The 23,615-nt window shown below is 35.2% G+C and overlaps 2 protein-coding genes across 12 annotated transcripts; one reads left to right on the plus strand and one right to left on the minus strand.

Annotated features, from left to right (window-relative positions):
* Positions 1 to 9,642: 9,642 nt before the first annotated feature.
* Positions 9,643 to 15,817, minus strand: LOC112712167 (putative pentatricopeptide repeat-containing protein At5g37570). 4 transcript variants are annotated; one of them, XM_072203561.1, is made up of 7 exons: positions 13,807 to 15,817; positions 13,355 to 13,481; positions 12,753 to 12,967; positions 12,441 to 12,504; positions 12,268 to 12,331; positions 10,065 to 10,210; positions 9,643 to 9,883 (listed from the first exon to the last, which is right to left on the minus strand). In XM_072203561.1, the coding sequence occupies exon 1, from the start codon at positions 15,544 to 15,546 to the stop codon at positions 13,861 to 13,863; it is 1,686 nt and encodes a 561-aa protein (XP_072059662.1). In that variant the 5' UTR covers positions 15,547 to 15,817; the 3' UTR covers positions 9,643 to 9,883; positions 10,065 to 10,210; positions 12,268 to 12,331; positions 12,441 to 12,504; positions 12,753 to 12,967; positions 13,355 to 13,481; positions 13,807 to 13,860. The 4 variants fall into 4 exon arrangements, with proteins under 4 accessions (XP_072059662.1, XP_072059664.1, XP_072059663.1 ...); XM_072203563.1 differs by lacking the exon at positions 12,268 to 12,331 and having other exon boundaries at positions 13,807 to 15,795; XM_072203562.1 differs by lacking the exon at positions 12,268 to 12,331 and having other exon boundaries at positions 12,383 to 12,504; positions 13,807 to 15,795.
* Positions 15,818 to 16,263: 446 nt separating this feature from the next.
* LOC112712166 (protein ACCUMULATION AND REPLICATION OF CHLOROPLASTS 3, chloroplastic) lies at positions 16,264 to 23,300 on the plus strand. 8 transcript variants are annotated; one of them, XM_025764977.3, is made up of 16 exons: positions 16,264 to 16,852; positions 17,435 to 17,493; positions 17,955 to 18,019; positions 18,377 to 18,511; positions 18,736 to 18,784; positions 18,983 to 19,095; positions 19,176 to 19,247; positions 19,390 to 19,500; positions 19,760 to 19,941; positions 20,052 to 20,327; positions 20,440 to 20,510; positions 20,627 to 21,012; positions 21,903 to 22,007; positions 22,131 to 22,268; positions 22,584 to 22,750; positions 22,969 to 23,300. In XM_025764977.3, the coding sequence occupies exons 1-16, from the start codon at positions 16,533 to 16,535 to the stop codon at positions 23,024 to 23,026; spliced, it is 2,307 nt and encodes a 768-aa protein (XP_025620762.1). In that variant the 5' UTR covers positions 16,264 to 16,532; the 3' UTR covers positions 23,027 to 23,300. The 8 variants fall into 8 exon arrangements, 5 of the variants coding, with proteins under 5 accessions (XP_025620762.1, XP_072059666.1, XP_025620761.1 ...); XR_011866104.1 differs by having other exon boundaries at positions 16,325 to 16,852; positions 20,049 to 20,327; positions 21,881 to 22,007; XM_025764976.3 differs by having other exon boundaries at positions 16,325 to 16,852; positions 20,049 to 20,327.
* The last annotated feature ends 315 nt before the right edge of the window (positions 23,301 to 23,615 follow it).

A 23,615-nucleotide genomic window follows, 5' to 3' on the forward strand; every position in this document is an offset into this window, starting at 1 on the left:
TAATCGTCTTACTGAGTATCTGGCCAAAAACGGTTTCAAGAATGATGACATCTGCCCATGTGTTTTCATAAAGAAAACTACATCTGGGTTCATTATAATTACTGTGTACGTTGATGATTTAAATATTATTGGGACTCCTGAAGAGATTCCAACAATTATAAAAACTCTAAAAGAAGAGTTTGAGATGAAAGATCTTGGAAAGACTAAATTTTGTCTCGGCCTGCAGATCGAGCATATAAAAGATGGGATCTTTATTCATCAAACAACATACGCAGAAAAGATCTTGAAGAGATTTTATATGGATAAGCCACATCCATTAAGTACCCCAATGATCGTAAGATCTTTGGATGTGAAAAAGGATCAATTCCGTCCTAAAGAAGAAAATGAGGATATCCTTGGTCCTGAAGTACCATATCTTAGTGCCATTGGAGCACTAATGTATCTTGCTAATAATACGCGACCTGACATATCATTCGCGGTGAATTTACTAGCAAGGTATAGTTCCTCTCCAACTAGAAGACATTGGAGTGGAATCAAACAAATTTTTCGATATCTTCATGGAACGGTTGATATGGGATTGTTTTATCCATACGGATCCAAGTCACAACTAGTTGGCTATGCAGATGCCGGATACTTGTCTGATCCACATAAAGGGAGATCTCAAATATGGTGGTACAGCTATATCTTGGAGGTCCACGAAACAGACAATTACTGCAACATCCTCTAATCATGATGAAATACTGGCGATTCATGAAGCTAGTCGCGAGTGTTTTTGGCTGAGGAGTTTGATTCAATATATTATGTCATCATGTGGACTGATTGATCATAAGATAGCTCCAACTGTCCTGTTTGAAGATAATACAGCATGCATTGCTCAACTTAAAGGCGGATACATTAAAGGCGATAGAACAAAGCACATTTCTCCCAAATTCTTCTTCTCTCATGATCTTCAAAATCAAGGGACAATTGATGTCCAACAGATCCGCTCAACTGACAATCTGGCAGATTTATTTACAAAGTCACTCCCAAAATCCTCCTTTGAAAGATTGGTACATGAGATTGGGATGCGCCGATTTCGAGACATTAAATGATGTCGGCAAGAGGGGGAGACTGTACTCTTTTTTCCTTGGTCAGGTTTTTTCCCATTGGGTTTTTCTTGACAAGGTTTTTAATGAGGCAGTCCTCATTACAAAGGATATTGTACTCTTTTTCCTTCACTAAGGTTTTTCCCACAGGGTTTTCCTTTAGTAAGGTTTTAACGAGGCAATAATCCTAAATGGACATCCAAGGGGGAGTGTTACGATATGGATGTCCATATCCATTCTATGTCTACTCAGCAAGCACTCTTGGAAAGTACATGCATTTAAGAATGTGCGGTGCATGCTTTCCAACCTTTGAAAATGTGAACCTTGAATTTGTATAAATAGAGGAATGATCTTAGGCTTTACATAGCAACATAAGCAAGTAATAAGAAACCTATTCCCTCTTTATGTTACAATCAAATACTCTTCTCCTTATATTTCTACTACAATTCTTTCTCTTCTTTTTATTTTATAAGTATTTTAAATTCTATTTTCTATTACTCTTTACATATAATATTAATAGCAATATTAATCATCTTTATTATATTGAGATAGTAACAATAAACAAATGCAATTCTCTCTCTTTTTATTTTTAATATTTCTTTCTATCTTTGTATATATATACACAATACAACATATAATATTATTATATATATATATATAAATATTATTGAGCTAATTATTTTAATACTAGAGTCTTTTATTTATACATCTTTATTTTATATCTTTTATTTATTTTACAACAAAATCAATACGTTATTGACGAAAATTAGCTCAAAGATTAATGTAAATTACGATTATAAATTTCAGAGTCTAATTTGAGTTCATTCAAATTGTAAGGATCAAATTAAATTCGACTTCAAATTTTGAAGGCCCAAATTGAATATTAAGTCGCAGTTATATTCATGGAGAAAATAGCAGAGATTTAAAAATCAAACCCGATATTAAATTGAGTTGGAGTGTAAGTCATTAGTTCAAAGTTTAATTTTGTTTTTGTTCGTGTAGTTCAAAGTTCGATCACTCGGTTTTTTTTTTTTAGCTTACAGGAGCTAATCAAAGTTTATATAGCATATAAGGGCCTAAAAGGCTAAAGCAGTAAAACACTAAAACTAATGCCGGTGAGACATAACCTTTTCAACAGGAAATGATCTGAATCCTATATGTTCCATTTGCTTGTAGGAAGAAGAGACTACGAAAAATGCAATTCTCCGATGTGAATAGACAAGGCCGACTTGGTTTGGCTCACAACTACATAGTGATCTCTGGAGTAAAATAGGACAATTGATTTGGGCCTTATGAAAAAACGAGAGTAAGGAGGTAGCTCACACAGTGGCCCAGCTCAACGACTAAGGGTGTGTTTGGAAAAACCGTTGAAAGAAAAGAAGCCGTTTAAATTTTTTGAAAGTTTCAATTTTTGGTTTGTCAAATTTTTTTCCTCATAAAAGTAAAAGTGATTTTGCTACCAAAACCACGTGTACAAGAAGCAACTATTTGTAGCTTCTGCGTTTTCTTGACGAACTTTTAGTCGTAGATACTAACCATTTATTTACCTTTTAACAACTGTATCCTTTAGGTATGTTATTGAATTATTTATAAAATTCTTGTTATTTCTATTTATATAAGCTCTATTTTTCTATTATTTATTTTTTTTTATTTTTTTCAACTGTTTGTTTGATATTATACACTTTTATAATTGTGATTTTTGTGTATTATGTTTGTTATCTTTTTATAATATGATTTATTGATTTTATTAGGTAAAGTAAATTAAACAAAAAATTAACTGTAAATAATAATAATAGTAAAAAATTATAGCATATTAAAAAAATACTAAAAATATACTATATAAAAAGATCATCAAGAACTTTTAGATTTGTTTCAATCAATACAAGGTAAATATTTAATTTTTTTTATTATTTTTAGTACTCTCTTTTATAATTGTAATTCTCGTATACTATATTTTAGTGTAATTTTTTATAATATAAATTATGATTCCATTAAAAAAGATAAATTAAATAAAAAATTAATCATAGATAATAATAAAATCATAAACGTTGGATTTCAAATTAATATTAAAAATAAGATTATTAAAAAAATATATTTTGTCTATTTTTATATGTTGTTTTTATTTTAGTAAGTAAATATTAATTTTATTACAAAATTAAATGAGATCTATTTAAATATCTAAATTAAAATGATAGGATAATATAAAAATATTATTTAAGTTGATGTCCATTTTAGTAACTTTTTATCTAAAAGTGATTTTGAATGGTATAAGCCAAACAACATGTATTTTACTATAATTCATTTTGATACAAAAGTTATCAAACATAAATCACTTTAACACAAACTTACTTTTTATCAAAATCAAATTTGCAAAATCAATTTTATGCAAACTCCCTTTTGTAAACTATAATCCAAATACACACTAAGACACTCTTCTTTCACATTGTGGCGGCGATACTAAGCAAAGAAGAATTGAGGAGAAAGGTGCGCCAAAGAAGCAACAACTACAACACCTCGGTAGGAACGGTTGGATTTTTTCTCTCCTTTGTGAGACCCAAGCCCAATATTTTGGGGATGTATTCTTGCACCCTAGTGTCATAACCCTAATTTAGATTTTGGGGGATCATTTGAGAGAAAGAGAGTAGCCACCAAAGAGAGAAAGAAGGGGAAAAACAGAATTTTCGTTTTGTCCAAAGCAATAAATTTCAAATGGTAATTTTTCAGTTATTCACTGTTGAATCGACTTGAAATTTAAACTGCGTGTTCCTATAATCTTGTTCTTCATTCTGGTCGGTGAAGATGTTGATTGAAGATTTGCAGTGAGAGAAATTAGGTTTTCCGTTTTTACACAGAGCAGCAATCTTGGAACGGCAATTTCTCATTCTTTCACCGTTGGATCAATGTGAAATTTAGACTATAGATTCTTCACATTTTTTTCTTCATTCTGAACGGTGAAGATTTTAATTAAAGATCTGTAGAGGGAGAAATTGGCTTCGACAGCAACTCTGTTTTTTGGGTATATTTCATCTTCTTGCTTCTTATTTGTGAGCTTTCATGCTTTCATGTTTTGGCTGGTTATATGCACGTTTTTGTACTTTGTTTGAGACTCTCTTGTACCTCATTGATTATAGTAGAACTATTTCATTGGTTTGGACGACCTGTGGTTTTTACCTCTCACATTGAGGGGATTTTCCACGTTAAAATTTCGGTGTGTTTTTGTTATTACTTTACTTGCTATATTTGCTTGGTATAGTTGCTGCCATATTGTGTTGTGAGTGCTTCAATATTGTTCTTGTGTTAGATATTTGTGTCATTTCTGCTGCTAGGCTCTTTTATACTGGCATCAGAGCTTGTTCGTATTTTTCCGGGCTTGTGATTCTATGAACAATGGAAGCTAATAGTAATACTAGTAGGATGATCACTCTTAATGGTCCTAATTATGATTTGTGGAAGTAAAAAATGGAAGATTTACTTTATGTCAAGAATTTTCATCAACCAGTTTTTGGTACAAAGAAGCCTAATAATAATTCTGATGATGATTGGATTTGTTGCATAGACAAGTCTATGGATATATTAGGCGGTGAGTTGACGATAATGTGTTGAACTATATTATTGGAGAGACACATGCTCGGACCCTTTGGATTAAGCTTGAACAGTTGTATGCTCGGAAAACTGGGAATAACAAGATGTTTTTGATCAAGCAGTTGTTGGCTTTGAAATATACAGATGGGACATCAATGACAGATCACTTGAATAATTTTTAAGGAATTATGAATCAGTTATCTTCCATGGGTATTAAGTTTGATGAAGAGGTTCAAAGATTGTTACTTCTTGGCTCCTTACCAGACTCGTGGAAAATTCTCAAAATGTCATTATCTAATTTTGCTCCTGATGGTGTAATCTCTATAGATCTTGCCAAGAGCAGTATTTTGAATGAAGAGATGAGAAGAAAGTCACAAGGTACATCGACTACACATTCAGATGTTCTTGTTTCTGAGTCTAGGGGGAGAAACAAAAGTCGAGGTTCTAAAAGTAGAGATCAAAGAAGAAGCAAGTCTCGAGAAAAGTATAAGAATATTGAGTGCCATCATTGTGGTCAAAAGGGACATGTGAAGAAATTTTGTTGGCAGCTAAAGAAGGAGAAAGCCAATGCAAGTAAAGACAAGAGCACAAATAAAGATGATGGTAGCAAGGAAGACAAGGTTAATGTAACTCATGATGATTTTCTTGTTATTGGGGAGTTTGAATCTGTTAACCTTGTTGATAATAGCACTAGTTGGGTGATTGATAGTGGTGCTTCTATTCATGTTACATCTAGGAGGAATTTGTTTACATCCTATACTCCTGGTGATTTTGGTGATGTGAAAATGGCTCATCAAGGTATTGCCAAATGTGCTGGTGTTGGACAAGTTTGCTTAGAAACCTCCAACGGTACCAAGTTGACTTTAAAGCGTGTGAAGCATGTTCCAGATATTCGGTTGAATTTACTTTCTGTTGGTAAGTTGTGTGATGAAAACTTGGATAGCTCATTCTCTCGTGATAGTTGGAAGCTCACCAAGGGTCCCATGGTTGTTGCTAGAGGTACTCGACACTCTACTCTTTATTTAACTCAAGCAAAGATTGTGAAAGATGTTGTTAATACTGCTGAGTTTGTTGATGAAGCTGATTTATGGCATAAGAGATTCTGTCATATGAGTGAGAAGGGCATCAATATGTTATCCAAGATGAATCTTTTATCTGGTTTTAAGGTTGCTTTGCTGGAAAATAAAACAGGGTTTCTTTTAAGAGCCATCCACCTTCAAGGAAGTCGAAGATACTTGACTTGGTGCATTCTGATGTATGTGGGCCGATGAAGACAAGGACACTTGGAGGGTCTATCTATTTTGTAACCTTTATTGATGATCATTCTAGAAAATTATGGGTTTACACTTTGAAGACCAAAGATCAAGTTTTGAATGTGTTCAAGCAATTTCAAGCTTTTGTTGAAAGAAAAACTGGGAAGAAGTTGAAATGCATTCGTACTGACAATGGTGGTGAGTATTCAGGTCCATTTGATACTTATTGTAAAGAGCATGGTATAAGACATCAGAAGACTCCTCCGAAGACTCCTCAGTTGAATGGCTTGGTTAAAAGGATGAACAGAACATTGATTGAAAGAGTTAGGTGCTTATTGTCACAATCTGGATTGGCAAATTCCTTTTGGGGTGAAGCTTTGAGCACTATTGTTCATGTCTTGAACCAGACACCATGTGTTCCCTTACAATTTAAAGTGCCAGAGAAAATATGGTCAGGTAAAGATGTTTCTTAAGCTCATTTAAGAGTCTTTGGATGTAAAGCTTTTATTCATATTCCCAAAGATGAGAGATCTAAGTTTGATGTAAAGATTAGGCAATGTATTTTTATTTGCTATGGCATGGATGAGTTTGGTTACAGGTTTTATGATCCTGTTAGCAAGAAGGTGATTCGGAGTAGAGATGTTGTCTTTGTTGAAGACCAAACATTGAAGGATGTTGATAAGGCAAAGAAGCCAATGGTTCAGCCTAGTGATGATTTTTCTGATTTGGATATTACTCCCTCTATGCATATGGTAGAAGATGGTAGAGTTGAAGCTCAAAATAATGAGCATGATACAAGTGCAGGTGAAGATGAAACAATTGATCCGATACTTGATGAAGTTGGTGATGATGATCAAGATGAAGAACCAACTTTAGAAATTCCTGTAAATGCACTTAGAAGGTCTACAAGAGAGAGAAAGCCTTCGTCAAGATATTCTCTACATGAGTTTGTTTTGTTGACTGAAGGGGGAGAACTTGAATGCTTTGGATAGGCTATTGAAGATGAAAGCAAAGCTCAATGGCTTGAAGCTATGCAAGAAGAAATGAAGTCCTTGCTTGAGAATGATACATTTGAGTTGGTGAAGCTACTGAAAGGTATGCGAGTTTTGAAGAACAAATGGGTATTCAGAATCAAGAATGAAGAACACAATTCTAAGCCTCGGTATAAGGCTAGATTGGTTGTTAGAGACTTTAACCAGAGAAAAGGTGTTAATTATGAGGAGATATTTTCTCCTGTTGTGAGGATGTCATCCATTCGTGCTGTACTTGGATTAGCAGCATCTCTTGATTTGGAGATTGAGCAAATGGATGTGAAGACAACTTTTCTTCATGGTGATTTAGACAAGGAGATCTACATGAAGCAACCAGAGAGTTTTGTTGTTAAGGGAAAGGAAGATTTTGTGTGCAAGCTTAAAAAGAGTCTTTATGGGTTGAAGCAAGCTCTAAGACAGTTGTGCAAGAAGTTTGAATCTGTTATGGAGAAGCATGGTTACCATAAGACAAATTCAGATCATTGTGTATTTGTGCAAAAATTTTCTAATGATGATTTTATCATTCTTTTGTTTTATGTCGATGATATTTTGATTGTGGGCAAGAATGCTTTGAGAATTAAGGAGTTGAAGAAATAGTTGAGCAAGTTCTTTGCTATGAAGAACTTGGGACCTGCCAAATAGATTTTGGGCATGACTATTACTCGTTATAGAGATTGCAAGAAGTTTTATTTGTCACAGGAGAAGTACATAAAGAATGTGCTTCAAAGGTTTGGCATGAATGATGCCAAATGTGTTGCTAGTTCTTTTGCTCCTCATTTTAAGTTGAGCACCAAGCAGTGTCCAACCACTGATGAGGAGAAACAAGCAATGGATGAAATTTCTTATGCCTCAGCTGTTGGAAGCTTGATGTATGCTATGGTGTATACTAAACCAGATATTGCTCATGCGGTTGGTACTATGAGTCGTTTTCTCTCTAATCCAGGTAAAGAACATTGGAATGCTGTTAAATGGATTATGAGATATCTCAAAGGTACAACTAACTTGAGTTTGAGTTTTGGTGGTGAGAAACATTTGCTAGTTGACTTTACTGATGCAAACATGGTAGGAGATATTGATTCTTGAAAGTCTACTTCAGGTTATTTGGTCAAATTTGCAGGGGGACTATTTCATGGCAGTCAAGACTACAAAATTGTGTTGCACTTTCTACCACAGAGGCAGAGTTTACTGCAGCAAATAAAGCATGTAAAGAGTTGTTGTGGATGAAGAAGTTTCTTGCAGCACTTGGTTTCAAGCAAGACCGTTATGTGTTATTGTATGATAGCCAAAGTGCTATTCATCTTGCCAAGAATTCTATTTTTGATCCAAGATCTAAACATATTGATGTTAGGTATTACTGGATACGGAATATGTTAGATTCCAAGTTGTTGGAACTTGAGAAAATTCACACTGATGACAACGATGCTGATATGTTGACAAAAACATTGTCAAGAGAAAAGTTTGAAACATGTTGTTTGATCGCCGGAATGGCGAGGGCCTCCACCTAGTCAAGATGGGGGAGATTTGTTGGATTTTTTATCTCCTTCGTGAGGCCCAAGCCCAACATTTTGGGGGTGTATTCTTGCACCATAGTGTCACAACCCTAATTTAGATTTTGGGGGTCATTTGAGAGAAAGAGAGTAGCCACCAAAGAGAGAAAGAAGGGGAAAAATAAAATTTCTGTTTTTGCCCAAAGCAGTAAATTTCAAATGAAATTTTCTCAGTTGTTTACCATTGGATCCGCTTGAAATTTAAACTGCGTGTTCCTATCATCTTGTTCTTCATTCTGGTCGGTGAAAATGTTGATTGGGGATTTGCAGTGAGAGAAATTGGCTTTGCAAGAGAGAAATTAAGTTTTTCGTTTTTACACAGAGCAATAATCTTGGAACGGCAGTTTCTCATTCTTTCACCGTTGGATCAACATAAAATTTGGACTGTAGATTCTTCACATTTTGTTCTTTATTCTGAACGGTGGAGATTTTAATTGAGATTTGCAGAGGGAGAAATTGGCTTCGACAGCAACTTTGTTTTTTGGATATATTTCATCTTCTTGCTTCTTATTTGTGAGCTTTTGTGCTTTGATGTTTTGGCTGGTTATATGCACGTTTTTGTGCTTTGTTTGAGACTCTCTTGTATTTCATTTGATTATAGTAGAACTATTTCATTGGTATGAACGACTCGTGGTTTTTACCTCTCACATTGAAGAGGTTTTTCACGTTAAAATCTCGGTGTGTTCTTGTTATTGCTTTAGTTGCTATATTTGCTTGTTATAGTTGTTGCCATATTGTATTGTAAGTGCTTCTATATTGTTCTTGTGTTGGATATTTGTGTCGTTTCCACTGCTAGGCTCTTTCAAGAACTAGCCCGGCGGTATCTAAGCCACCGCTCCGGCTTGGAGATGGAGGCCTCTGAAGTCAGGGATGAGTATCACAACCTCAAGGACTTCCTTCCACTCATCTGAACTATATTGCCAACCTGCAGCGATGAGAAGAAGAATCAGCGCCGTCTCTTCCCTGTTCTGGCGAGCCGGAGTCCCACAACCACAGCACCGTGCAACCGTTGGAGAAGTGAGAACACAACCAATTTCAGCAACATCTTATATCGTGAAACCATTTCTACAAGATTAATTAAAACAGAATTTGACACCTTGGAACCCCAATGATGGTTCCTCCTCAACTAGACTAGACGCCCTGCATTGCACCAACGAAATGTATGCAAAATGTGATCCAGGTTTAATAAAAGTATACATGAGATGCTGAAACACGGCTGTAATCTGCCAAATTATTTATCAAACTTCCCAACACTGATTATATGTGGCTCATACTACTTCAACTCTGCGACATTTTGACTATGTACTTAGAATCTACTCTACAAGGTAAATGCTATCTTGTTCTTTTATACTTACAGAAGAGCTCCAATAATTGCTGCGAGACATCTGCAACAAGGTGAGATTAATCATCAGAAAATATAAAATACAAAACTATTTTTCGCAGCTGAAAAGTAGGCTGACAGCGATTCAAGAAGATACCTTCCAAAATAATAAAGATCGCTCAATTTTTAACTGCATAAGATTTATCCCAATCTTGATATTAAAAAAGGATGTGGGATGAGGTTACCTTGAAGAATGGATGGTGTTGTCTGGAACTCTTGCCAGATGTTCCGATCAGCAGCAAGATCCATGTTGAGAAACTTGGCAGCAAGATATGCAGCTCCAGCAGCAATATGTTCAGGTTTAAATTGAAGCCAAAGAGAACTCCGAAGCCTGCAATACATGTTTCGGCTTCAGAAGGTCATTCGAGACAAATAACTACCGCCAGCATTGGTCAACACAAATAATTTTTTTTCTTTTTTTTAAGGTGCTACACAGTTCTCAACACAATACCATATAAATTGCGAAAAACTTTCTAAAGCAATGGAGATCCAGAATTCAGAGTGCTAACAGACTCAACATTGATGAGCAATAACAAAGATTAATAAATTATTTTCTTTTTGTCAAATATATAAACATATGCTTAAAAGAAGCAGAGCCACCAGTGAACCACTCAGGCTGCCCCACTCATTAAAAATGTGTGGGGTGGCCTTTATCTTGCTTATTATTACAGAGTTTGAATTAAGTTCCTCTGAAAAAGAATTTGGATGTTTAGTTTGTTAAGCTCACAAACTGGTTCATAATAGATCAATTTCTTTGATACATTATTTATTTATTCGAATTTGATTTACATATATTGCTAAATAATAAGCATGTAAAAATGGAATCAAACCTTTAAAAAATACATCTCTTCTGCAAATAAATACATTTTTCCATAACAATCAAATCCAGAAAAATGGCAGCATGCATTTGATGTCCTAGAACCTAAAGATGATGACCTTGATATGGCTGAATTCTTTTCGACTACAGAACCAGCACTCTATTCAATAAGCAAATTTAGGAACTTTTAAAATTAAGAGATCAACCATTACCAGATGACCAGAAACATAAAGGGCACAAGCTTGTCTTACAAACACAGGAAAACCACTAAAGTAAAAGGAGTTAGGCATCTAGAACTGCAAGCTACACATGCTACCCAAGCATCTAGGCTTTGCCTTTGAGTCATCTACCCCTAAATATACGACACACATCCATAATTGATTTCAATTTGGGAGGTTCAACATCTACATTTTGAAATAACCTAGGTTTACACAAAGGATGAACAGACCAATTCCAAATCATGAACAATGCTCGTATATCACAATTGGATGCCTGGGAATGCTACACTAAAGAAACTTTTTCGAAAATGGAATTAAGAGTGACAATTTTAAATAGCCATATATTACTTTCTTCTTCCTGTAACGAAAAATACATTCCCATTACAAACTTAACCAGACCTAACCTTGGACGAAGAAACTACAAACGAATTACTTGAACAGATGAAAAATCAGTACAAATTTTGAAAAATAATATTCATGATTTAGAAGGTATTAAAGAATAAAACATGCACGCATGCACACACACACTCACATCTTACACTAAAGTCTAAACTGGGATAAAAGAAATAATTTCAAAATTTAAAACACTCGTGGAAGAGAAAGCTGTCGAAACTATTCCATTTGATTGACCAACAAATTCAATGTGGTTAGAGAATGGGGGAATTTAGGACAGCTTTCAGAAACCAAAGAAATTTCAATTATAAGATAGCATTAACAGCTTTCACTAACCAATTACTAGAACAAATGAACCAAAAAAAAGGGATAATAAACAAAAATTCAGTATCAGCATAGGAACTGAGCAGGAAAGACATCAACATCTTGTCAAATGAGGAATGACTAGCATTTTTTTTTCAGGATAAGAAATGACCCAGACCACATCTGAATTTTGAACTATTTGAAAATTTTTGTTGGTTTTTTCAAATAATTTCTAATTTGTATGACCATCCAACCCATTTTACTAAAAAAGCAATGTATGATCTCCCAATCCATTTGACTGGCTATGATCTTTCTTTTTCCCTTTCAACAAACAACTTAGTCCATGCTTCAATTTTGGACTGTTTGAAATTTTTTGTTGGTTTTTTCAGATCATTTCTATGATCTCCAACCATTAATTAACAAAGCAAAACCATTTCTAAGATCCTTCAACCCTTTTTAGCTGAGACTTCTTTTTTTCCAGGACAACAAATGACTCGGTCCATTTATGAATTTTGGACCGTGTGAATTTCGGAATGCCAGGCCAACTGCAGAAGCAATGCAGGTCCCTGACACTTATGAAGTTGGCCTGGAATTCGTTTGCAATTGCTTTTGTAAACAGGGTTTTGCCGCAGCCCGGAGGGCCAAAGAAAAGAACACCTTTGGAAGGCGACATGCCAAATTTCTCAAACTTCTCAGCATGTTCCACCGGGTATTGAACCATCTATAAACAGTAAAATAAATCTCTTATATTAATAAATTGTTGAAAACATACCTAATATACAACACATTTAAGATTCGGAATATGAAATCAAATTTTCGAATTTTTGCACCTCTTGAAGCTCCCTTTTAACATTTCTCTAGACCTCCAATATCATCATAGGAAACATTTGGAACCTCCATCATGGTTCATGTAAACAATTTCCAAATTAAAGGTCAACATAATAATAAAAGAACATTTTCATTCAATTTTGTAACTGAAATAATAACAGAACTCAATAAATACAAAGGATAAGACATTAATATGCTAAATGCATTGTATATATTTGCAAGAGTAGTGTCTTTCTTTTCCAAAGTTTATGCAATCAAAAAAGATTAATCATGCTTAGAATCATTCAGGTTGAGAATTCAGCAAGGGAACTCACTATTGCACACAACACAGATGGGTTTGAAGAAGTCAAAGCAGTTTGGAAGTGCTCATTGGTGACAACCATAGAATTCAAAATCTCAATATCACTCGATTCATCCTCCAAGTCAATCACATCCATCTTCTCTCTTATACAATGCAGAACAAAATCTCTTATTCAAGGTCTGCTCCTAGATAACGATGAGTGTCCCTTGCAACTCTTTCAAGATCAACCTGAAAAAACACAGAAAACAATTTAGAATTGTTAAGCATAACATTTACAATTTAGATTTAAAGTGAGGAATTTGAACTTGTAATCTTTCTTTTCACTTTTCCGGCACCAATCAACTACATATCAGAACAATAGATTACAAGTTCAAGTTCCTCACTTCAAATCATAACTGTAACATATATTATGCATGTCAATTTTTCTCTTTATTATCTTGATTTCTAAACTCCTATTATAAACACCACAAAATTTCACAGCTAGATCAAAGAATTATTGCTATCAGAAGTCCATTTCCTATTTTAATGAATAAAGCTAGCACTAGAAACACATAACTAGACTTTATTATCACATTGAATTAATAATAACAGTAGTATTGAGAGAGATAAACTCACTGATCAGAAGAAGAGGATTGACCCTTTTGAGGAGCAAGTGAGGTTGGATCAGCCATGACCTTTATCAGAACTTATTCTTGGTCTTTCAATATCATACTCCAAGCTTACACGATGTTTAGCAGCTTAGCTATATATGCAAAAGTTTGTGCTTTGTGTTAATTCATAATACACGTTAACTATCACGCGAAAGTGTGTGTGAAAAAATAGTCGAAAATAATTAAATAAATTAATATATTTGACTAAATTATTTAATGTAATACATGTTGAGATCTTAATTATCATTTTACATGAATAATCATCTCTTTTTATTAAATATTTTCATAAATAATTATTCATGTAAAATATCTTTATACAGATGATAACTTCAATTCTGTCAATGCTATTTCAATTTAACAACAATGGAGCAACCACTAAGCTCCCAGATCAACTGAAAAAATTGCATCACCTCTTACCTTATGCAACCAAAATTTTCTTATTGACAGCTTCATATATGCAATTTTGGAAGCTTAAAAGGCCAAAGAGCCCAAGTCTGGATTAAACTGACTGCAACCAGGTACCTTCCGCACCCTACTGTTCCTCATCTTCGTTCTTACAAGGGAAACATCTATCCATCGATTTGCTGCTGCATAGATGTTAGACAACAGCACATAGTTAGCAGCATTTTGAGGTTCAATCTCAAAAAGTTGATTAGCAGCAATCTCTCCTAACTCTGAATCACCATATGCTTTACATGCCGCAAGAAGTGCACCCCAGGCAGCAGCATGAGGCTCCACTGGCATTACTTTTATAAGCTCATAAGCATCCCGTAAATGCCCTGATCGACTTAGAAGGTCAACCATACATGCATAGTGATCAGGTGAAGGACTAATGCAGTACTTTTCCTTCATGGAGCGGAAGTAGTTCCAGCCCTCATCAACAAGTCCAGCATGACTACAAGCTGTTAGAATGATTTTGAAGGCCACCTCATCCGGAGTTAGCCCATCCTTCACCATCCTGTTAAAGAAATTCAGTGCATCTTCCTCGAATCCATGAATTGACAACCCTTGTATCATCGAACAATATGAGACTAGATCACGGTTAGGCGTTTCTTCAAATAATTTTAATGCCCTTTCCATGTTTCCACATTTAGCATTCATATCCAGAAGCGCTGCAATCACATGGTCCTGTTTCATATCAATAGAGCTCTTGTTTACATAAGAATCAACCCATCGAGCCAGTTCTAAATTACCCAACTGAGAAGAAGCTGACATCAAGCTAACCAATATGAATTCATCAGGTTTCACATTCATTGATTCCATCTCAAGAAATACTCTCAAGGCCCTGTTAGGTTGACCATTCTGTACATACCCTGATATCAAAGTAGACCATGCAACAATATCCTTTTCCGGAGCTTGGTCAAACAAGAACCTTGAGGTAGCCATGTCACCAGCCTTTGCATAGCCATCAATCATGATCGTGAAAGAAACAACACTCTTTTCCGGCATAGCATCAAGTACTACCCTAGCATTGCCCAAATCCCTCACCTTCACAAAACCCCATATCATCGCATTCCATGATGCCACATTCCTCTGCGGCATTTCATCAAACAGCCTCTTTGCCTCCACCATATCCCCAACCTTCACATAGCCAACCACCATAGCCGTCCATGAAACTGCATTCTTCTCAGACATTCCATCAAACACCTTGCGAGCGTCACCAATCTTTCCACATTTTCCATACATATCGACCAAACAGGTTCCAACAAACATATCACCTTCAACCCCACACCTCAACGCCGAGCCATGGAGCAATTTTCCTTCCCAGGATCTGCACATGCTTGAACAAGCCTTAATCACAGAAGAGTAAGTGTACCTATCCGGAAGGGACCCATGTGCCTTCATGCGAATAAAAGCAGAGAGGGTGTCGAAAAAGTAACTTCCTTTGGTGTGGGCTCCAATGAGGGAGTTCCAGAGGAAAGGGGAAGGGCCAAGGACGCAGTCGAAGACGGCGGTGTAATATGAAGCAGTGGCGGCAAAGGAGGCGGAAAGGGAAATGAAGCGGGAGATGATGAGGTGATCTTGCTCTAGGCCTCGTTGGATGATGGAGGCGTGGACTTGGTAGAGGTGATGAATGGTCTTGCAGGCCTTAAGAAGGGTGGTAATGGCGGCAGTTGAACGCGGCGGAGAAGAAGAGTGTTGAAATATTGAATTCATTGGAAGGAGCTGCTTTTTGCTCTCCCTGATTTCTCTCCTTAAGTCATCCGCTTTGGTACATTCTTGATAAATTTACACGCCAAAAAAGATTGAAAGGAGAATAAGAAAGTGGCAATGCACTTCAATACGTTCTGCGAGGAAGAACAAATACAATGAGACTCCCTGCTGCAAAGATACATCAAAACTGGTCCGATTGCCGCTCCAACCAAATTCAGTTTGCGTCTAAACATCTTCATAAACCCAAAGAGTCTTGTTATTACTTATTAATTATATTAATATGATAGTGGGTTAGGAAATTATAGTGTTGTGTTTGTAACCGGTTCTCTTCTAGGTGCGGGTCGGGTTTTCAGCCCATGACACTACCAAAAAATAAAAGCATTAGTATCACCAAAAAGTATTAATTGTAAGTTTCGTAACGTATATCTATTATTTATTTTCTATTTACATATATAGGAAAAGTTAGGAGAAATTTAGGGACAAATTGCATATTTAAATAAAATAAAGCTCAAAATTATTCATTTGTAATATTTGTAAAATGGTTAATTTTGAAATCCATTTTATTTAAGTATATAATTTGTCACGATTCAAATTATATAATTTTTTATTTCTTTCTTTTTTAAGAGGTAGATAATTTTGTAATTTTAATTTACCTTAATCAAAATAAAACTCAAACTATAGGAAGAAAAGGCCAAAATTTAATTTGAGAAAAAAAATTAAGGAAAACAATACAGACTTCAGTGGCCCTCCTTTCGCCACCAATACTCCTCGCGTGATTTTCGCTTTGGTATGATTTGAAGCGCTCAGCTCAACAAAGAAATGAGGCGCATTTCTACATGTCCACAAAGTACAGTACAGTACAGCACAGAAGAAACATAGAATAGCTTAGCTTATTAGCTCAGCTCAGCTTTACGCACTAAATGGACGGAAGCCCTATCTTCTCTACAATACTGTACTCGACCCTTCGCCTAATCCCTTAGTATAAATAAATGGAGCTTTCTGCATTCCCGACGTTCAGAGCAGTTACCAATCCTTCGATTTTCCCTTTCTCTTCGAAACAAGTTTGTTGCCGGTGCCCTTTTCTTCTTCGTCGCCGCGACTATGGCCTTCGCTGGAATCGAAATTCGAAACCGTTTGTTCGCATCAGGTTGTGCTTGGAGAATGCTTCGTCGTCGAACGGTTATGGCGGAACCGAGAGCGGAGAAGCTAAACCTGAGTTCATCGAAGTCATCGGCATTGGCAGTCGGAAGGACGCGGTTATCGATTTCTGCTTGAGATCGCAGTTTCAGTTGTCGTCGCTGCGGTTTTGGTAATCTTCTAGTCTCCGCTCAGAGATTTTATTCTTTCGTAATTTTCTCTTGTGACGATTACGGTGAATTCGAAATTTGAATACTGTTTTGGTTTACGAGAATACGTGTTGTTCTAATAGATTCTCATAACTGGAAAAATTAGCAAAATCATTGTGTTTTTTTTAGTTATTACTTTCGTCTAAGGTCGTAATGACTTTCTAGCATACAACGACAGCAATTCACAGTTAAAAGTTATCTGATAGTTTCGCTCGTATGCTTTTGCCAGAATTGAAAGAGATAACTGTTCTTCGTATGGTTATTTTCTCTTCATTAGCATAAACACGAGCAATCCTTTATTCTTAAGAGTAATACTCTCAGCAGTTAAGATCTGATCTAAAAGAAAAGTATGGACAAACGCTGTTAATGGTTTCCTACTTTCCCTGTGCTAGATTTTAACTAGAACATCACTTCAGAGTGTGCTAGAGATTATACTAGTTTTACATTATTAAATTATCTCCTACATTTGGAATAATAAAATAATTTCTTCTGGAATTGATTTTTAATTCCATTTTGAATTGCCTTAAGTTCTAAATATTTTGCAGGAATATCATAATGAAAGAATCACACGAGGCTCAATTACAGCGTAGATCAAGGGAAGAAGGTTGTTCTGTTGACTTAATTTTACTGTGATACTTTTTGGATCAACTAGTTCTTATTTGTCTAGTTTAATAAAGAAAGTAGATGAATGGAAGAAGGTTTTCTTTTGACTTAATTTTACTGCGGTACTTTTTTTATCCAATACTTCTTAGTTTTTTAGTTTAATATAGAAAAATTATATTGGGAATTCTTTCATTTTTGGTGTTTCTGGAAATAAAATGTCCATTACAGTAACATCCTTCTTGATTTTTTCCTTCTCATATTATTCATTTACTATCAAAGTTGAAGCCTAAACTTCAAATTAGAAGACAGACCATACAATTAAATAATGTTTAGTTAAAAGAAAAAAAAATTGAAGGGGAGGGATGACATGAATGAATTACAGTTCAGATATTCATACATACCTCAGTGTTTTCTCCACTGTTAAAAGCCACTGAACTACATTTGTTTTGGTTACTTTTGCAGAATTTTCTCCAACAGTTGTCAAAGCTCCAGTATTTATGAAGACATGCTCAAAGACTGTTGTCCTTGTTTGTACATTCCTTTCCTTAAAACTCTTGTACCTTGCTTCAACAAAGTTACCAAAATATTTGAGTGAACTAGTTTGTCCCATTCAGATTATGTGAAGTGCACATAAGTCAACTGAGACGCTTGAATTCGTTATATGTCACTTTATAATAAATATGTTTATCTTAGTAAAAGGAAATTTTATGTAACTGTTTACTGCAATTTACACGATAAAGCTGATTTACATTGCTTGTGGTTGCACTCCTAGCACAGTTGCATAATTTATGGGATCATAAGACATTATTCCATCATGAATTTTGTGTAATCTAATGTTAAACCGCCCCCCCCCCCCCCCCTCTCTTCTCATTGTGCTTTCTTAGGTGGCTAGTGCAGGATATGGATTGGACCTTTCTGTTGCAGTTGATATTTTTGAAACTGTGAGGTCCAGAAATGGGTTAGCAGTTGCTATAGTTTTGAGGCCTTTTAGCTTTGAAGGGTTAAGACGACAGGATGAGGTACCTTATGTGCTTTGACTGCCTTTGAATAAATATATAGGTCCCCAATCATATTGTCCCTTTCAAACATTTTTTCATTTTCACCTACAATGTGATAAAATTTCCATTGGCTCTATAACTGATAAATTATGATAATGCCAGTGAATGTTATTAGACGTCATATAGTTTTTGTTCTATGATTGCAATAGAATTCTTGATGTGATTTATTTGAGTCAAACTCTCAGGTGAAGGATTTGATGGGGAAGCTTAAGGAGAGCGCGAATTTAATTATAGGTGAGGCTCCATTGATCAAATTGGAAGAATAAAACTATGACAAAAGAAAGACTAATGCATAAAGATTTTATTATAAAAATTTCTGGAAATACTTTTACCATTAAAAGAAATATGCAGCAACTGTTCATGCTACTGGTGTATGATATTTTCACATGATAATCCTGAGCAGGTGCTCATTTTTGTTGATTTTTCCCACAGAAATTGATATTGATGCACTGCTTCAAAAAGACTTGTTGACTCTAGATGAGGCCATGAAGACTGCAAATAATGCAGTTTTGTTGGCTATTAAGGCCATATATGTATTAAAATCTGTAAGTTTTTTTTTTTAGTATATTTTGGGTTGTTTGGTTATACAAAATAACTATAAGCTAACACGTGAATAGCTTTGCAGGAGACGCATAGAAAACTTGTAGATAGATTGCAGGATGGTGTGACTGAAGCCAGCACTTCAGAAGTTAATAAAGTAAGTTTCTAACATTTTTCTCTGGTAATGTTTGACCTTTTGTCCCCATCAAAGTTAATTGACACCCTTGTTTTTATCTATATTTTGTGTTTCCAAATATTTTCTCCCCATTCCTTTGTATAACAAATGCTACTATTTACAGATATTGGCAAACTATAAAGAAGCAGGGATCGGATTTGGAGCTGCATATAACATCAAAACCTCAATATTGCAGTCTACATTAGAGTGTCCTTTCCTTGGTGTTCGTTTAAAGGTATCTCCAATTTTTTCATAGTCATCCATAATAGGTACAATGTTTTCATAGTTAATAACAATTTAAAAGTATTTAACTTGCATTGGTTCTTTCATTAAACACTGCTGTTTCTTTTCCAGAATGATTTGCCTGTCATCTGTTCAGCATAGCACGGTTTCCTTTAAATATTTATTTTAAACTTAGGAGTTCACAGTTCTAGTATTATTCTGATTTGTTCTTGTCTACCATCTTAACTTAATACAATCACTATTTTGTTCAGGATCCAACTAGTATTGTTATCTGCATTCTTGCTAGTTCAGTACCCATTAATCATAGCGATATAGCAGCCTTTCTGCGTACATTCCGTCAAACTACAGCATATACGGGGGACATATTAGTATCCACAATCTATGAGCCAAATGTTGAGCCCAACTTATGGATAACAACTGTCCTTGCACTTGGGTGAGTAACTTGACATGGATGCTTGATGGTGAAATCCTTTTTTCAGTGTTTTTATTGTTTCTCATTTCATCAACATGTTGAGTTTCCTGTTTTGTAATTGTAAATAGCAGTTCAAACGTGAAACAATCTGTCCAGAGTGTTGGTATACTATCCAGACTGGCCCTGCATTTTCCTCGTCTTTTTAGCTTTTGGGGGACGCATAATCAGCAACAAGTTCACACAGGAAAAGAGTGTGCAGTAACTCCTCAGAAAGTGATGGAGTCTTATGAAAGGGATGAGGAGCCAAATAAGAATGCTGCACATTTTGTAGATGGCAGTTTTAATAATCACAATGAACAGTTGGAGCCAAGAGTGAGCAGCAGCAGCTCCAAGTTGGCTACTTCAAGGTTTTCTCTCTATCTTAGGCTCCCCCAAATGAAAAGGAAAATTGTTTCTAATTTTTTAAACAAATTAATTTTGCTTTTCACCTTCTCGATGTTGGCTTCTGAATGGTATTAGGTTTTCTGAAAAAGAAGATATGTTCGACTCTATAGCCCAGAATTCTGTCCCTTATGACTCTATTATTGAAGGTGGTAATTTTGAGACACTGAAATTTTGACTACCTTGTGTCATTGCTGTTGAACCATTGTTGAATAATTTCTTTTTCTGTTGTTCTTTTGTTTAATTTCAAATTGAGTTGTATTAGATGACTATGCTTTTCAAAGGGAGCAACTTGAAAACTGGAATCTGGGTCCTGGATATGAAGTGGCAAGGGAGTGGGCCCAAGAACGGGTAGCTGATGCAACACATATGATAGATAATCTAAGCATATTCCACCTTCCTGTAGGTGTGAGGCCTTCAGAAGATTTGAAAGATTGTTTAAAAGTCTCATTCATGACAGAACAGAAGGAACCGGAATCTGTCAATGAAGTAAATGTATCAACAATAAATGAGGGCATCCCTTCTTGGAATGTAGTGACTGATGCAAGTTTGGAAGCAGTAAAGGGATTGGCATCTTCACTTTTGAAGGGAAAAGATGCTAATAAACCAAAGAAGCATGGAGTACTTTCTGATCGAGCTGCTTCTATGCTGGTAATGATGATTAATGGCTGTGAAATTTGTTGATGACTCATTCATTTATGTATTCCTGAAAATAAATTTGATGAATGTTCTGTCATTAGTCAATATTTCATGGGTCAAGGTATAAATTCTGTAGTTGACAATTTAACAAGAGATATTTCTCTATAAAATTTGACATTCATCATGCAATTGTCATTCTCTACTCTCTGATGGCATTGTGTACTTTCTTGGAGGGTTCCTTTATATGATTATCATTGTTCAGGTTTATTTTGATTTGCCGATTTGTTTGAGGAGCCTATTTTATCCTTCTTCATTACAGTGGTCCTTCTAGTAAATTTTTGTTGCAAAAAATGTTGTTTGGGAATTAGCTCAAAATTTAACATGCCTTATTCTCCTTCTACTATTTAAAATTAGGCTTGAGTGGAGATTTGCTCACTACTTGCAGAAATATTAAAGCTTCATTTGACAGTATTTCTAATTTTACTTGAATATTAATTTCACATGGGTATCACCTGAATTTGGCTTTAGATTAAAAAGGAAGTTCAAATTTTCCTTGTATTATCTATAATGTGTAGGATCTAGATCCTTCAGTTCAAGCTCCTAGTTATTGTTTGACATAGAAGAGCATTCCGTACTTTGCACTTCAATATAACTTTGGAAAAGAAGTAAACCCCAAGACCTTGCTACCTATGGAATTGATTTAGTGCAAGGCAACTTCAAACCCCATAGAATACCAAATTCCAGAACAAAGGCTAAATTCTCCTTTTGAAAGTATAATTCTATTGGGTTTTAACTTTTAGCCATCTAATTATTTAAGATTTTCATTATTCTCTTACATGCTTTCTCAATTTATTCTAATCTCAAATAATAAGGAATTTAGGGTGACTATATTTTATACACAGGAGGCAGAACGGGACTTGTCAAAAAAGTGGAATCCTGTTGTGGAAATGCAATACAGGGGAGGAAGATACAAGGGACGATGCCAAGGAGGTCTTCCTGAAGGAAAGGTGATTTCTGAGTTTCTTCCAAATCATTTGTCTAGCTAGACTCTGGAATTTTAAGTTTTCTGTTTTTTTTTTTTCCCCCTCACTGCATGCTGGGAGAACAACTATATTAAAATTTACATTCAGGGGCGTCTTATTCTTGGAGATGGAAGTATATATGATGGTTCATGGCGCCATGGTAAGAGATCAGGGCCAGGTACCTTCTATTTCAAAAACGGAGACATGTTTCAAGGAACATGGAGGGATGATGTCATGCACGGCAAGGTTTGTTAGATTTTGATGTATACTTTCCAATGATGATTTGTTGAAGCTAAAGATGACGAAAGTGATTAGCATGTTAGATAAGAGATTGTGTGAGTTTTAGCAATAGTTACAGCGTAATATAGAAAATGATTTGATCCAACTTATCATTGCTAGAACCAGTAGCAATCTATCATGTCGATCTTGTATGGCAATTTATCTTGATTTCAACTGCTATAAAGTGTATGGGGGAATCATAGTACTTGATTACAGACCAATCTTTGATGGTGTTTCGATGAAGTTGTGCTGGATGGTAATTGTTGTTTATTTATTATCCAGGGTTGGTTTTATTTTCACACTGGTGATCGGTGGTTTGCAAACTTTTGGAAGGGAAAGGCCAATGGTGAGGGGAGGTTCTACAGCAAGTCTGGTGATGCCTTCTTTGGGAATTTCAAAGATGGCTGGCGTCATGGCCAGTTTCTTTGCATCAATGCTAACGGAACTAGGTATAAGTATTTAGTCTTACTGGTTTTGTTGCTTGTATTTGTATATTCCTTCTTGATTATCACTTATCGGCATGTTGATCATCTTTCCTCAAAAAAAAAAAAAATGTCAAGGTTTAACAATTTATACTCAATACAACACCCCTTGGCGTGAAAAACAAGAATCTGAGTCTTGTGTTTTTAATTGAAACATATGTTGTGTTCAACTGTATTTTGGACAGGTATGCTGAGATTTGGGAACAAGGTGTTCTTTTAGACATCAAACAGTTATACAGATGACCAAGCGGCATAAATATGGTACCCTAAATTCTGTTTACTGTGACTCTCGTAATCTTGTCTCTCGGTCTTGCTTTTAGGTTTTGTTCTTGTTTTATTTTACTTAACCTATGTTGTATAGTAGGTGTTAGTTGTTGGCAATGTTATATGTTTTCTTTTCTCTTTATGCTACTATATGTAAAGGGGAAGGGGATGATCAGGAGAAATTTGGTGCACTGTTTTATTTTTTGTTTTAACAATTTTTTCATATATCCATAAAAAAAAAATTTATTCTTAATATTTGAATTCCAAATTTTTGGTTAAAAAATAAAATATTTATCAGCTTAATTTATTTATTATTATTTTACATTAAATTTTAAAAGGACTGGAGCACTGGTTATTATTATTGCTAAAGGCAGTTTGCTTTTTAGAATTTATTTTTCTTATTCTTTATTTTAAATGTGTTATGTGTGTGTGTGTATGTGTGTGATTTCCTGCAATTCGTGCATGGAGGTGTACATCTGGCTTTTTATGCTTTGACAGATGCCGGGCTTCGGAATCCATGTTCGAGTAATGAATTAGATTGCGTTAGGTTTTCGACAACTACATAAAA

The sequence above is a fragment of the Arachis hypogaea genome, chromosome 9, assembly GCF_003086295.3.
Source record: "Arachis hypogaea cultivar Tifrunner chromosome 9, arahy.Tifrunner.gnm2.J5K5, whole genome shotgun sequence".
In the NCBI taxonomy this organism is placed as follows: Eukaryota; Viridiplantae; Streptophyta; class Magnoliopsida; order Fabales; family Fabaceae; genus Arachis; species Arachis hypogaea.

Excerpts from the sequence above, each read along its gene's own strand:
- LOC112712166 (XM_025764976.3), top strand. The coding sequence starts at position 16,533 with ATGGAGCTTTCTGCATTCCCGACGTTCAGAGCAGTTACCAATCCTTCG. Across the intron at positions 21,013-21,902 it reads ATCGAGCTGCTTCTATGCTG|GAGGCAGAACGGGACTTGTC; the intron begins GTAATGATGATT and ends TTTTATACACAG. Across the intron at positions 22,008-22,130 it reads GAGGTCTTCCTGAAGGAAAG|GGGCGTCTTATTCTTGGAGA; the intron begins GTGATTTCTGAG and ends ATTTACATTCAG.
- LOC112712167 (XM_072203561.1), bottom strand. The coding sequence starts at position 15,546 with ATGAATTCAATATTTCAACACTCTTCTTCTCCGCCGCGTTCAACTGCC.